Raw genomic sequence first — 15,611 nt, forward strand, 5'->3', positions numbered from 1 at the left:
TCTTGCAGTTACAGTTCCTAATGTAAGTAATCGAGCACCAGAGAATAATGCATTTCTACCACTTTTTTTCCCATGTTTGGAATCTTGAATGCGAATTATTGGGCCAATATTAGGAAAAACTGGACACATAAACTTAATATTATATAGCTTATCTTCGAAAATAATTTTTTCTGTAGTTAATGTATTAATTAGCATTGATTGCGAATTAAATTCATTTGCTGCTCCATCTGATCCAAAAGAAATAATATTAATTTTCAATTGTGCTGCGTATTCTAGAATTTTTTGATGATATGTAAGAATGTCTGCAGCTTTTTCTTTATTGTTATTTGGAATTAAACCAATAACTATTGGTGGGATTTTGGGTAAAGGAATTTAAAATAAAAAAATAGAAATCAATGTTTTATTTAACTTAAAATATAATTGAAAAAAATATTAATAATAAATACTTGGAGCAAATAAACTCGAACTTGTTTTGCTATAGCATTTTTGACCTTTATTTTATCAATAATTGCAATGATTTCTTTATAATTTGATGCTTTTGTTTCTGAAGTTGATAAAGTTGATCCAATAACACAGCCTAAAGTTGCTGAATAACTAAGACGTTCTTTTAATTTAGTGTTATCTGTCATAGCAGCAACTGGGCCATTGTAATTTAATGAATCGGCAAATCTTTTAAATCGCACTATATTCTCATAACAAAGTTCTGTATTAATAATTGCATCGTCTGATTGTGCATGATGTAATCTTATAATAAAACATTGTTAGATGATAATACAGAATAAAATTGTATTATATTTGCAAAAATAAGCACAATTACCTAATATTACGAAGTGTACGTCCAGCTAAATTTTACTTAAACAGTTCATATCCTCTTGTTCCCAATGATGCCAAAATAGTTGTAAAATTTGCAAAGTTTTCGGTATATTGCAAATTTTGATTTCCTTTATTATTTTGTTCACGATTAGCTATTTCCAGCATAACTTTACAAAGTCCTTCAAAAACTTTTTTATTTTTGAATACTCCTTGCCGTCCTTTTTCTGCTAATATTGGCCAAAATGAGTCTTGCTTTGAATCTACTGAATAATAAAGTTCATTCAGATTAGAGTCATTTAAGTATTTGAAGATCGGATTTTTTTTAATTATAAATTTTGGTGTAAATTTTCGATTCTCTATTTTTGGAATTGGCCGTTCAATTGCATTCTAATAATATAATATGTAATGTAATTAATATAAAATTAAATTTAATAATTTTCATTATTTATAATTTTAATAAATACCATTAAAATTTTGTTACTATTTAACTTCATACATTTTTTACAAATTCTTCCTTTGTTTGTTGTTGTAATTTTACATTTTACACTTCGAATACAATTAGAATTAAAATCGTTGCGCCATTTTGCCCTTGCAACTAACTCATTCTCTAATTTGATTTTTTCATTATTTGTCAACCTTTTCCAACTAAAATTTTTGTCAAATTTTATTGGAAATAATTCTTTTGCTAATACTTCAACACGTGGTGCACCACCATAATGTATAATTCCACCAATTCTTTGTAAATATTCTAAGTGCTTCTCGTCTCTCAATCCAATACATGAAATTTGGTGAGATTTTGTAGAATTTACAAAATAACTTGTGAGTGGACGTATTCCTTCTGTTAATAAACAGTTACTAGTTTTACTATGTTTTTCTAAATTTCTTGAATTATAAGCTCGATGCAATCTGATTATCTTTCCACATTTACATTGAACTTCATTGCGAGTAATAATCTTATTAACTTTCGGATGATTTTGTAATCTTTTATCCTAATTAATAAAAAAAAATTGAATAATTATTAGCATCATAAATTAACTATGAATAGATTAATTATCTTGAATTCTGATACTTACTTTAATATGATCAAGTTTCGTTATTCGCTTTTGACTATTTCGCGTTTGCTTTTTCCTAACATTTTTTTCATTATTAGTAGTATACGATGATGATGATGATGATTCACCATCATTATCATCAACATTTGAGTTAAATTCCACTATATCAGAACCATCACTCATACATTTTTCTGATTCAAGAATATTGAAAGGTATATTTTCATTTTCATCAGATTGAACATCACGCATTTCAATATCAATATTTTGATCAGGTGAAGGTGGTGAATTTCTTTTGAAGATTGGAACAAAATGATCTGTTTGTGGTAAAGGATCATTAATATTCCACTTTCCACTTGATGGTGTCCACATTATCATAATAGGTTCATCATAAGCTTTAATTCGTGGTTCAATTAATTTATTATACAATGAACTAATTAGTTGAGAAACAGTTGGAGGATATATTGACATTATCGGTCTTTGAATTACTGATGCTAAGCCATATAATCCGATAATTGAACAAAACTGATGTGGCTTAGATATATAAGCAATTTCACTAATATATTCTCTTTCTTTATTATATGTAGTCGGCATATCTGAATTTTTGGCTGAATTTAAAGCTATATCGGAAAAATAATAATCTTGTTCAAAAATTTTTTGACTAAGATAAAAATTTGAAAATTTCATCAATTCTACAACCATAGCTAGTCTAAATTGTAATGCTAACATTTGGTTTGCATTAAAAATTAGAGATATAGAATTTAATAAACAATCTCCATTAGAAAATACAGCTGCAGAAGTTAAATGTGGATATTGCAAATGGAGGATTTTTTCAGCAGTATTATCAATATTTGTTAATGGAGGAAGAGTTTCGTGAGGAGTGTCAAAAGTAATAGAAAAGATACCGGATATATTAATAGTTGAAACATAATCTTGAACAGAATGAATATTAGGAGGAGGAGTTGTAGAGAGAAATTTATTAATGTTTAAAAGTTGTTCAAGATTTTTACTATTCATTTTGTGTTGATATTGATATATAATAACGTAAAAGATAAAGTTAAGACGCGTATGTGTCTTAACATTTTAAAAGTAATAAATGGTAAAACATATTGAATTCCTGGTAAGTTTATCATGGATAATATAAAGTAAATTTGATAAATTTATTACATTGCGGTAAATTTATCACAAAGTAAAAGATGGATTTTTCTCGTTATTTATATAATTATATTGAAAATTGATGTAACACTGCATATGATAATCCTAAAATATACGCTTTTATTAGAAAAATTACATGTGACCTTAAAATTTTGTCTAAAATTATATACTTTTTTTACTGTGACCTAATTTGGTGGTACTCTATTTTGGCATGTAACATTTTCTTAAAATACCCGTTTTTTCATATGACCTTTCCATTAAAAACGCAAAATTATATACTTTTTTTGCATATGACCTTTATTATAATTATACGGGGTCCTGAATTAGTATTATTGTATATAAAATTTAAAATTATAAGACAAATTATTAAATTCAATATTCATATATTATTGAATAATTTATTGCTGGGTAAAAAAAAATATTGGCCAAGGATCGTACCCATAGACTTTAATTTTACTTTTCACCGCTTAAAAAGCTTAATCCGGATAAATTAACGCTGTTAATGCTATCGGCAATATTATCATATATTAAAAACCTGCATATTTCTTTCTAATCGATTGACTATGAATCTATGATTATAAATCTATAAACCAAGAAATGAGGTGAGGTAATCATACATAGTAGTTTGTAGTATTTTGTGGATAGTCGTGATTTCGTGGTTTTAGGTGATTTTAAAAAATTACAGTATTACTTGTTATACTTTTATTATTGTTATCTAAGTAGAGCTTTCCTTGAACGGATAGTATCCTATAATTAATTCGGATTATCCTAATAATAGGATAACGGATATCTCTATAAAGTTCACAAGTGGATAAAGGATTATCGGATTATCTTTGGATAATTTAATGAAATAATAATCACAAATTACAGTTTTCGTGTCATGCATCCCTAAAAATCTGGAAATAGTGTCTGATACTTTTTTTTGTTTCATTTTATTTCGTTTCTTATTTCGTTATATTAACTTTTCTTTTTTTTCTTTAGTTTCGTTCCCTAACCGACATTAAAATTTGGAAACATTAGCCCTGTTCATTTCTGTTCTGTTCTGTTCTGTTCCGATTTTTACCAAAGTTTTTAGCCAATCAAATTCATTTAAAAATCGGAACAACAACCGGAACAACGGATTAAAAAAATTGATGATCCGAGTGTTCCGAAATTTGAAAATGCAATACATGCTTTAATATGGTTGGCTAGAAATAAACGGAACAGATTGAACCCGATTTTTCTACTCAATTTATGCCTTTTTTTAATTGGCTAAAATTAATTACACTAAAATCGGAAAAGAACAGAACAGAACAGAAATGAACAGGGCTATTAGCTGGTAGGTTTCTTTGAATTCTTCTTTTGGTTTGTCTAATTTCATTGCGAGAGTATTCTACAAAATACGTAATCATACCAAAACTAACGCTTAAACCTCGAGTGTAAGTTTTCATTTAATACTTCAGGAGCTGTATAATACATATCTCTAAACTTCAATACTCCCAACTTCTCCACATATTCATATTGAAATTAATAATGTACGCTGTTCGTTGAAATTAATATATTCCCTGTATGAAAATCGCGATGGACCATCTGTTTTCGATAAATTTCTTTAAAACTTTGAATAATTAGTCCGAAGTGTAACGAAGGACTACGCGTACGTAATGTCCCGGCAAAAGTGTCATTCTTGATATATAAAAATAAAATAAGTATATGTCTATCAAGAATCATACTATAAACATGTCGAGACTCGAGAATGATATTTTTGCTTCGCACGTGACATTGTGCAACAAAAAAATAACGGATTCCGTTTCCTAGTTTAATTCGTGATTCGCGTAACAATCAGAGAAATTTTACGAAATTACTATTCAATTTAGGGGAAAAAATAAAAAAGTTATTTGCGATTATATCATTTTACAGTGATTCAATTTCGATGAACATTTTTTTGTCGTGTAGCTCTCTACGCCTTCTATAAAATAAAAAAAAGATCGTCGAAATTGGACCAATAGAATGTGAGATAATCGCAAAATCAATTTTTTCCGGAGCATGTCGGATTCGAAATTACGATCTTTTTTTTATTTTATAGAAGGCGTAGAGAGCTACACGACATAAAACTTTCGTCGAGATTGAATCACTGAATCACGAGATAATCGCAAAAAACGGTTTTATTTTCTCCCCCAAATTTGAATAGTAATTTTCTCCGATTGTTACGCGAATCACGAATTAAATAATGTATTTTATTTGGTTTTATATTCCATCTTCTTTCCGTAAAAGGCTCATATTTCCAGAATTATAATCTTCACAATTGAGTCTACAGGAAGCGTGGTATTAGTAGATACTATATAATTATGCTAAATTTACCAAATACTACAGTATGATGAGTATGATGATGAAAAAATTAATTATTATAGTACTTTGATTATTTATCAATTTGTAAAAAGGTTACTTAATTATAATTATGTACTAGTGTAACCAGATTCAATCTACTAGTGAATAATTAATAAATTATCGTTCTTTATTTAAAATTTGTATGGAGCGTATGATAGCGAAGGACGCGCATAGGACATATAACCAATTATGAACCAACAATTTATTTTAACCACTTTCAAAAGTATTTGATCATACTAAATAGTATGACACGATATTTGTTAGGGTATTCAAAAATTCGAGGAGTATACTCTACAAGAAATAGAGTTTTTGCAGTTCGTAGTTTTGCTAAATCACACTTTATATAACTCAGCTAGGTATATAGAATGTATGTAAAAGTGTAAAAGGAATGTTTAAAAGGTAACTAAATTTAACAAATTTTTATAAATAGTAATATCTTTTGAATTATATCAGTAATGATTTTAAAGCAACTTTTTATCCATATATATACTGAATAATATACTGTATGATTGAAGTTATACCGTAAATATATGATTATAAATCAGTCATGTACCGCATCTTTTATTAGCCCCTTTAAATTTCCAACATTTCGAACTTATTTTATGGAAGATTTAGAGTTCTATATGAAAGATTAAGAGAAGAAAAAAATCATGAGAATGAAATATATAAATTTATTTACTGTAATAACTATATATATATAATGATAATAAATGATAAGTTTAACATATTCTTATTCCTCTTTTTTCTAGAAATCGAATTGCATTATTGTTATCATTAAAAGCAGCCTTTCTTAACCATTTAATTCCTTCATCTTCGTTCTTTGGGATATTTAATTTTCCATTATAATATATATCACCTAAATTATATTGTGCAATATTATTATTTCCTTCAGCAGATTTAGTGATATACTTCATAAATGTATCTATGTTATTATTTTCAGGCAGAACCCTTACAAAAGTAAAAGCATAAAATAACTGAGCATCATGATGTCCTTCATCAGCAGCTTCTTTAAGTAATTCCTTACCCTCTTCACGACTTTTTATACCGTCATGAAATCCTTCCCACAAATAACGACCCTTCCAACATTTTGCTGTTGTATTACCATTTTCTGCATGATATTCAAAACATTTCCACGCCTTTTGATAATCTCTTGCCCTATGAGCTTTTATACCTTCATCTAATGGAATTATTGGAACTACTGGATCAATAAAATCATCTAGTGGTTCAAAATCATCTGGTAATACAAATTCGTCGTTTGCTTTTGATCCATCTAAATCTAATGTATTTTCATCAAGCAAAGCTGGTATACTCTCATCAAACATATAACTGATGGAATTATATAATTCTTCTAGCATGTCCAATGCTTTCAAAAAAGAAATACGTTCTTGTGGATTATTCTTCCAAACTAGATATATAAAGAAGATAATGAAAGTATCCTTTAATTTTACTTGTATAATATAGGATTGCTGATGAAAACTTATACTTACTGTCATTTATAATTTTTTTATAATCTTCTTGGATTTTTTTAGGAGTAGAATCTCCAAATTTAATTCTTTCTCTGCCACCTTTAATTACAAAATCTCTAATTTTGTCTACTTCCAAACTTCTATATGGAATTTTTTCAAAAGCAAGTTCCCAAAGTAGAACACCAAAACTAAAAATTTCACATTGTGTCGTATATTTTGATTTATAGTTGATTAATTTCTCAGGAGCTAGCCAACGCACAGCATCATTAGTCGTCTCCTTTATTGTAGTGGTGTTCCCAAAGGCATAACGGGACAACTTAAAATTATAAATTTTAGGTTCCAAACTTTCTGTCATCAAGATATTTTCACATCTAAGGTCATGATGCAAAATTTCAGCTTTTTGTAAAAATATAAGCCCACGACATATTTTAAGAGAAATTTGGACCTTATAATGCCATTGAATATCCTTTTTTTCGTATAACTCTTTCAAAGTTCCACGATGAGCCCATTCAAAAACCCGAACATTATCATCGTCAATCTTTGAGACACCATAAAATCTAAGAATATGATTACATTCAGATAATTTTATTAAAATTTCAAGATGCCCTTGCACTTTTGCGGTCGTTGAAATTGATTTACATGCTACTTCTTGTCCCCTATAAATTCTTTTCACTACATAATTAGGATGTTTTCCACGTTTGTCATCAAATTTTCCTCGTAAAGGGAGTTCTAGATATTTTGAATCAATCCTATTTGCGCCATGAAATGTTTTATCGTAAAGATGTTTCTTAATATACTTTATTTCATCATAAATATTATCAACTTTGTCACCCATCGCTCTAAGATATTTGTCAAATTCGGCAAGATCTTTCGATAAAGCTTCTTCATCATTCTTTCTTCGTTCTTCATTAGCAACTACCAAAGTAAAATTTAAATCTTTCATTGCATTATCATAACCATCTGTAAGTCTCGTAAATTTTTCCTCAACGAAAGTTGCTTTTGTATATTTTCTAAAGCAGTGAATTTTCGAAATATCCTTTGTATATTCTTTGATTTCTTTTAAAACATATATAAATTTATGACAAGCATCATAATATGATTCATTACGTAATTCCTTTTCATTTTTTTGTTTTCTGAGTTGTAATGACTTCAAAGAAGCACGAGTTATTTTCACTCGTTCTGCTAGAACATCACAAATATTTCTGTTGTATTCTGCTGCTTCACAACTTTCTATAATTTCCATAATTAAGATTGAAGCTGTTTGAATTAAAGGAATATATGGACCTTTATCATCATCTATGGTAGTTAATGAAAGAATTGTTTTTCTGTACTTCTCTGCTTCTTCGAATTGTTTTCTAATTTCATAATGTTGTTTTGTACTAACTTTTATAACTCTTTTAAAATCTGATTCACCATCCAAATATGAATAACACAATAAATTAATTAATTCTTCTATTTCATTAACATTTGGTCTAATATCCGGATTTAAATCCAAGCACTTTTCCATTAAATCAATGTAACGTTTTGGTGCTTTTGGTCCAATTATTTCTGGTTTAATTCCATCACGAGGGTTGTTTCCAGTTACTACATAATACATAATCATACCAAAACTATATATATCTGCCGCTTGAGTGTAGGATTTTCCACTTAATACTTCAGGAGCTGTATAACGTATATCTCCATAAATTTTCGTCTCATCAGTATTTCCAACTTCTCCACATGATCCCATATTTGAAATAATTATATTAAAATTATCTACACTGTTCGTTGAAATTAACATATTTCCCGTATGAAAATCACGATGGATCATCTGTTTTTGATGGATTTCCTTAAGGCTTTGGATGATGTAAAATAATATGCGTATTTTATTTGGCCAATTAAAATCTTTATAATTATGATTCACCCAATCATTTAAATTTTCACCTGCTATACTTTCAAGAACCATAATATAATCTTTTGTTTTAGGATCTTGAGATATCCCATATATATTAAGGATGAAATTAGAATTCATTATTAAATATGCTTTAGCCTGTTAAGACATAAAATAATCATTATTGTGTTAAAAATGGTAACAAAAATTCGCAAAGTTTTATACCTCATTTAGAAATTCATCATTAATATCTTTCGAGTTATATAATGACTTTAAAGAGACTTCTTTATCTGATTGTCTAGTTAATTTCTTTTTAACAATACTGTAACTTAATGGGCCATCCTTCCATTTTGCTGAATAAATTGTCGAAAAATCATCTTTGATAATATCATAAAATTGGTTATATGGTATCCATTCAAATATTATATTACTCAAATCATTAATTTTTAATTGCGCCTCTCGAATAAAACGATCAATTTTTTCATTATTACTCGTCCAATTTGTGAAATTATTTTCTAAATCATTTACTTGACATAATTCACACCATTTATATTGTGCATCTACGTAATTATTATTACATTTTACACATTTTTCACAATATTCATACTGAAGAACCATAATATAATCTTTTGTATTAGGATTTTGAGATATTCCATATATCTTAAAATTATCATCAATATAATCGATTGAATATGTTGAAACCTATTAAAAAAAAATAAAAAGTGTTATCATTAGAATAAAAAAAAATAAAAAGAAAATTTAAATTTGGCAACGTAGCGCTATGACGCTGTTATGAATTTATTATTAAGCGGTTAGGATCAGGATTAAAATCTATGAAATTTTTACGGAGAATCGTTACTTGTCGCCCATTTATATATCATACCAGAACTATAGCGCCATGGTGCCAAATTACAAAACTCAAAAGAAAAATTACTCTAAAAAATTACTCAAATTCATAAATTTCATACCTCATTTAGAAAATCACTAGCCAGGTTTTGTGAATTATATAAACATTTTAAAGCAACTTTTTTATCTGATTCTCTCGTCCAACCAACCATATATTCATAATATAATGGACCATCTTTCCATATTGCTAAACATATTGTAGTAAGACCACCTTTGCCTATTTCATTAAACTGATCGTATGGTATCCATTCAAACACTATAGTACATGGATTATTAATTTTTAATTGCATTTTTTGAATATAATTATCAATTTCTTCATTTCCACTGAGGTGGATTGTAAAGTTTTTTTTTAAATAATTTATATGACATGAATTACACCATTTATATTCTGTATTCGAATATAATTTACCACATTTTTTACAACATTTTCCAAAATATTCATTATGAAGAACCATAATATAATCTTTCGTATCAGGATTTTGAGATATTCCGTATATTTTAAGAATATTATCTAAATTATTAATAGAATATGTTTTGATCTATTAAATTTAAAAATTATCAAATTATTATTAAATCTATATAATTAAAATAATCATAAAAAGAAAAAGATTACGTACCTCGCTTAATAATTCGTTAATATTATTTTGTGAGTTATGTAAACATTTTAAGACGACCTTTTTCTCAGATACTCTCGTTAATTCTTTTTTAAAATAACTATAACTTAATGGACCATTCTTCCATATTGCTGAATTTACTGTAACGAAATCACTTTTTCCTATTTCTTTGATATTATCAAATTGATCATATGGAATCCATTCAAATAATATATCATTTGGGTCATTGACTTTTAATCGTATTTCTTGAAACAAATCAACAATTTTTTCGTTCTCGTTCGTAAAAGTTTCTAAATATTTTGTTTGACATGTTTTACACCATTCATACTCTGCATTTAGAATATTTGTATATTGGCCCACACATTTTTCACATTTTCTATTATAATTTCGGGAAGACATTATACTTTTGAAGTTCTATTTTATAAAAAAAAATAATTTATCTGAAGATCGGAAAAATTATGGCCCGTAAAAAATATCTTGATATACCCGTGATACAAATGTACAAATATTTATGCAATTTATGTTACGCGGCGAAAAAAAAAAATTTCGTAAACGATTTTTTATAATTATGAACGAAAACTCAGTTGAAGATGGTCAAGAATCCAAAAACAAAGTGTTGGATAATGGAAAAATCGTAGAGTCAGTAGCAACAGAGGTTTTTGAAACCGAATCAAAAATTTTATCACTTATAGGAGAAGTTACCAAAAAATATGATGAAATGGTAGAAATAGGTCAAACGGTTGAACATAATAAAGAAATCCATGAGTTGTTAAGCAAAGTGGAAAAAGCTAACATGGCTTTTAGTAATTTGAGAATTCATAATAAAAAGAATACAAAATATTTTTCAGAGGAAAATTATACTAATTTACATAGATTAGTCGAAATTATTGATAAAATACGTGAATTTATTGCAGAAATTTCAAAAGGTTATAAAGCTGAAATTTTTAGAAATTTAAATAATGAATTTGATACTACCGTTCAACTTCTAAAGTTGGATTTAGAAGTACCATTTTCAAATTATTTGCCACGTATTAAAGAAGTGAATTTTTTACCACTAGTAAGAGAAGTTACCAATATATACAACGAAATAATAGAAGTTTATCAAACAGCTCAATATAATAAAAAAACATGTTGGTCGATGATGAAAAGAGTAGAAATAGCTGATATAGCATTAAGAAATTTAAGGGATAATAGAAGAGAAAATTCAAAATATTTTTCACAAGAAAACTATATCAATTTACGTAGATTAATTATTGTAATTGATAAAATACGTAAATTTATCACAGAAATTTCTCAATTGAAAGGTTATCAGAATTATATCCAATCTAGAAAAAATATTGAGGAAACTTTTGAAGATTTAAATAAAGAATTTAATTCTGTCGTTCATCTTTTGAAATTTTTTTCTTTACCTACTGATGTACCATTTTGTGTTGGAATGGAAACTGCGTCTAAAGTTGAAGTATTATTTACAAGTTTTTTACCACTTATAGGAGAAGTGAGCAAATTGCATAATGAAATAGATGAAATTTATAAGACGGCTCAATATAATAGAAAAACATGTGAAGCAATGTTAGAAAGAGTAAAAATAGCCGATACAGCTGTAAATAATTTAAAAATTCGAAATTTAGAATTTTTTTCAAAAAAAAATTTTATTAATTTCCGTAACTTAGTTACAGTTATTGGGGAAATACGCCAATTTCTTGCAGAAATTTCTCAATTAAAAGGTTCATATAGAAAATATGTTCGTGCTAAAGATGTTCAAGAAAAATTTAGTAACTTAAATGATGAATTTGAAACTGCTATTCGACTTCTGCGATTTTTTTTAATTATTGGTTTTAATGCGCGTGCCGACGATAAGAAGATTAAAGCTGATATTGAAGGGGTAAATTTTAACATATCCAAATTCTTTCATTTCTTTTAAAAAGATTACTTACTATTGCTCAAAAAAAAAAATATTTATATATATAGGAATGGATTAGAAAGAAAATAAAAGATGAAGATATTCATTATTTTGAATATAGCGAATTTAATGACATTGAAGAAATTGGTAAAGGGGGGTTTGGTATCGTAAATAGTGCGGTAACTAATGATGGAATGCGAGTTGCACTTAAAAGCCTTATCGAAAAGAAAACTTCAAAAATCGAAGAGGATGATATTAAAAAGTTTGTAAATGAAGTAAGTAAATCAATTTCAGCATAGGAGGTTAACGTATTATATAAGTTAAAATTTAACATATTATGCTCATTTTATTCTTTATTCAGTTAAAACTTGTTCGTATGGTTCATTTTCATCCTAATATCAATCGTTTCCTTGGAATAGCAAAAGGTTTGCGATAAAGATTTAGTTGGATAATTAAATGATCTACATTTGAACTAATAATTAATTACGTTAATATTTAATGAATAGATGATATTGGGAATTATATTATGGTATTGGAATTTGCCAATGAAGGAAATTTAAGAGATTATTTGATGCGGAAGAAAAATTCATTAGAATGGAAGGATAAAGTTCATATGGCATTGGATATTACTTGTGGATTAAAATGTTTACACGCCCAAGATATAATCCATAGAGATTTGGTAATCCAATATTTATTTTTAAAATGCATTGTTTTAAGTGTTGTTTCTTTTAATAATATTAATAATTATCTTTATAGCACTCAAAAAACATATTAGTGAATAATGGTAGATTATTAATTGCAGACTTTGGATTATCTAAACAATTAATAGAAGTTACATCCAGCTCAGTGACTAATAGGACGGGAATGGTTGAATATATTGAACCACAATGTTATAGGAGCGTTAATTATATAAGAGATAAAAGATCCGATATTTATAGTTTAGGCGTTTTGTTTTGGGAAATTACAAGTGGTCGTCCTCCTTTTTTCAATCGGGATGACCCAAATTCCTTTGCATTATGTCATCACATTGGTATTGGCCATAGAGAAGATCCAATTGAAGGTACACCTTTAGAGTATCAACAACTTTATCAAAAATGTTGGGACGGTAATCCAGAGTTGAGACCTGACATTGATCAAGTTTATGAAGAAATTTTGAGTCAATTTAATGCTAACGATACTAACCATACCGATAAACAACATTTAGTAACACCTCATGATAATAATTATTCAAGTATACGATCAGGCCAGTCAGGGCTCTTTATAGATGACTTTATAGACGAAGTTTAAATAAATTGATTATATTAATTACTTATTCGAATAAAAATATTAAAATAAATATTTATTCATATATTATTAGTGAGAGTATCAACAATAATCAACTAATAAGATGGCGGGAAAAAAAATGATGTATTAATTACAATTGCACCAGCAGAAACATTTTAACGTGAAAAAAGATAATATAATATATATATAAAAAATCAATCATCATATAAATTGATTTAACTTATTAAATATGCAGAAATTCTTACGACAGAATAATTTTACTTCATTAGTAATAATATACGATTATTGATATATAAAAATTAAAAATTTTTCAAAAAAATTTTATTTATAAATAAATCAAATTTTTTTATTTATTATTTTTGTGCTTGAAGCCGACAATACACAATTATGATAACGTGTATTTTTTTCATTAAAATAGCTGTTGTCCCGGTTTTTCGTTTCATATTATATTGATATCTTAGAAAATATGAAACAAGAATGGACTGGCCAGATCTTGTTGTAAGGTTAACAATGATTTATTTTCTTTATATACTAAATGTTTGTAGCTATAAAAAATACATTACATATAATGAATCATTTATTTAATAGCTCGTAGAAATTTCGCGCTATCGTGTAATGTCTTTGCCAATTGCGCTAGCAGAAATGCTCGAAATTAATTATATAAAGGAGTAAAGGAGGAAATTTCCAAAAAAAAAAATAAACTTGCTATAAGGCTTTTAAAGTCTTAAATATTCACCTATATGATATGTTTGTTATTGAGTAAATAATTGTGTTACACTGTTATGATTGATTTATCTGATTTCAATATATGAATGAACCATTAGAATTTGATCCATTGTAAGAAAATATAAAAAAAATTGTAAAAGGAATGATAAAATAGTTTCTATAATTCAGGAAATTTTTTTATAAATTTAGTAATTTTATTATATAATATGTAATATAATTGTTCAATCAATTGCTTCATCACAAATATAAAAAAGTCAATTTTAAGAGAATTTTTAATAATAATAAATTTTATTCTTTTTTTTATTTTATAAACTGCTTATTTTTGCTTTTAGTTGGGCAATTCAGCTTCATTATCTTTTATTAGTATGCGTAACGCTTTATTAAAATTTGCGTCTTGTAAGTTGTAAACCGTTCAGGTAAATAAATTACATCACGTGACATGTACATGAAAACAACTACCCCAACGGCACCCAGAAAATTCTTCGAACTCGGCCGGCGTTATGCACTGACACGTGATCGAAGAATTTAGGATGTGATGAATAAAACGTGACAAATAGAATTTCATCTACTTGAAAAAATCTAAGTCCCTCAGATAAATATAAACAGTGAAATTCGGACAGGGTGTGACGATGTGAATAAAAACAGATCACGTGATCGAAGAATTTTTCTGGTGCTGTTGGGTTATATCATGAAAACGAACTTTACCTTCCAATTAGCTCGGGTTGGCTTCCGGCTCCTCCGGAAATCGATGGTAGGCTTAAGTTGGGTTGTATTACTTAGGTTTTATTACTTAGGAATCATGCTCATTTGAATATCCCCCGCCGGCTTCACATAAAATAAAATAAAATAAATAAAACGAACTTTACCTAGGGTGGTTTGCTAGCTACACGTGATTCGGAAACTGATTTCCAGTTACATTTAATTGCAAATCGATTATAAATCAATTTTTTTACCTTTTTACCTTTTCATCAATATCTCGTCAGACACGTCACTGTAAACCCCTTTCTTATCTTTCTTATTTCATTAATGTCAAACCATGAAAATAGAACTTGTAAAGGATGTCATGTTCGTCAAAGCTATGAAAATTTTCTAAATGATAAAGGTGTTGCTTTAAAAAAATGTTTGCACTGCTGAGATAAACTTAAAATTGCTCGTTTAAAAAAAAAGTACTGAACAATCTGACACAATAATTAATTATTCAGATATTACTGAAACTATATACAACCAATTTCTCTAAATGTTACTAATGAACATTATGATATGAAGGTGAAATGTGGAGTTAAATCTTGATCTTGATATTGAATTATCATCTTTTCTGCAATAACACTTATTTCGGAAGGTGATAGATACTCATGGGTTTATCGGAATAAAAGTAAAAAAAGACTCTCTTCATTGCAATTGTCAAATTGAGCTTGGAAAACGGCAAGTAAAGCATCCTATATTAGATAAACAAAGAGACACATC

At 27.6% G+C, this 15,611-nt stretch overlaps 3 protein-coding genes across 3 annotated transcripts; 1 reads left to right on the forward strand and 2 right to left on the reverse strand.

Annotated features, from left to right (window-relative positions):
* Window positions 1-1,241: 1,241 nt before the first annotated feature.
* Window positions 1,242-2,879, reverse strand: OCT59_001068 (uncharacterized protein; the record flags this gene model as incomplete). Its single annotated transcript, XM_066139289.1, has 2 exons — window positions 1,242-1,802; window positions 1,887-2,879. 2 exons carry the CDS (start codon window positions 2,877-2,879, stop codon window positions 1,242-1,244), a joined length of 1,554 nt encoding a protein of 517 aa, XP_065988706.1.
* Window positions 2,880-6,033: 3,154 nt separating this feature from the next.
* Window positions 6,034-10,636, reverse strand: OCT59_001069 (uncharacterized protein; the record flags this gene model as incomplete). The annotated part of the gene is made up of 7 exons (XM_066139290.1): window positions 6,034-6,786; window positions 6,869-8,876; window positions 8,943-9,026; window positions 9,246-9,419; window positions 9,686-9,879; window positions 10,033-10,162; window positions 10,241-10,636. 7 exons carry the CDS (start codon window positions 10,634-10,636, stop codon window positions 6,101-6,103), a joined length of 3,672 nt encoding a protein of 1,223 aa, XP_065988707.1. The 3' UTR covers window positions 6,034-6,100.
* Window positions 10,637-10,776: 140 nt separating this feature from the next.
* OCT59_001070 (uncharacterized protein) lies at window positions 10,777-13,750 on the forward strand. The gene is made up of 5 exons (XM_025322008.2): window positions 10,777-12,119; window positions 12,206-12,412; window positions 12,499-12,562; window positions 12,644-12,816; window positions 12,894-13,750. Exons 1-5 carry the CDS (start codon window positions 10,806-10,808, stop codon window positions 13,422-13,424), a joined length of 2,289 nt encoding a protein of 762 aa, XP_025167362.2. The 5' UTR covers window positions 10,777-10,805; the 3' UTR covers window positions 13,425-13,750.
* Window positions 13,751-15,611: the final 1,861 nt, after the last annotated feature.

The sequence above is a fragment of the Rhizophagus irregularis genome, chromosome 1 (assembly GCF_026210795.1).
Source record: "Rhizophagus irregularis chromosome 1, complete sequence".
Taxonomy (NCBI): domain Eukaryota; kingdom Fungi; phylum Glomeromycota; class Glomeromycetes; order Glomerales; family Glomeraceae; genus Rhizophagus; species Rhizophagus irregularis.

Coding starts and splice junctions, on each gene's coding strand:
- OCT59_001070 (XM_025322008.2), top strand. CDS start 10,806: ATGAACGAAAACTCAGTTGAAGATGGTCAAGAATCCAAAAACAAAGTG. Junction 12,563..12,643: donor TTTCCTTGGAATAGCAAAAG/GTTTGCGATAAA, acceptor TTTAATGAATAG/ATGATATTGGGAATTATATT. Junction 12,817..12,893: donor ATATAATCCATAGAGATTTG/GTAATCCAATAT, acceptor TTATCTTTATAG/CACTCAAAAAACATATTAGT.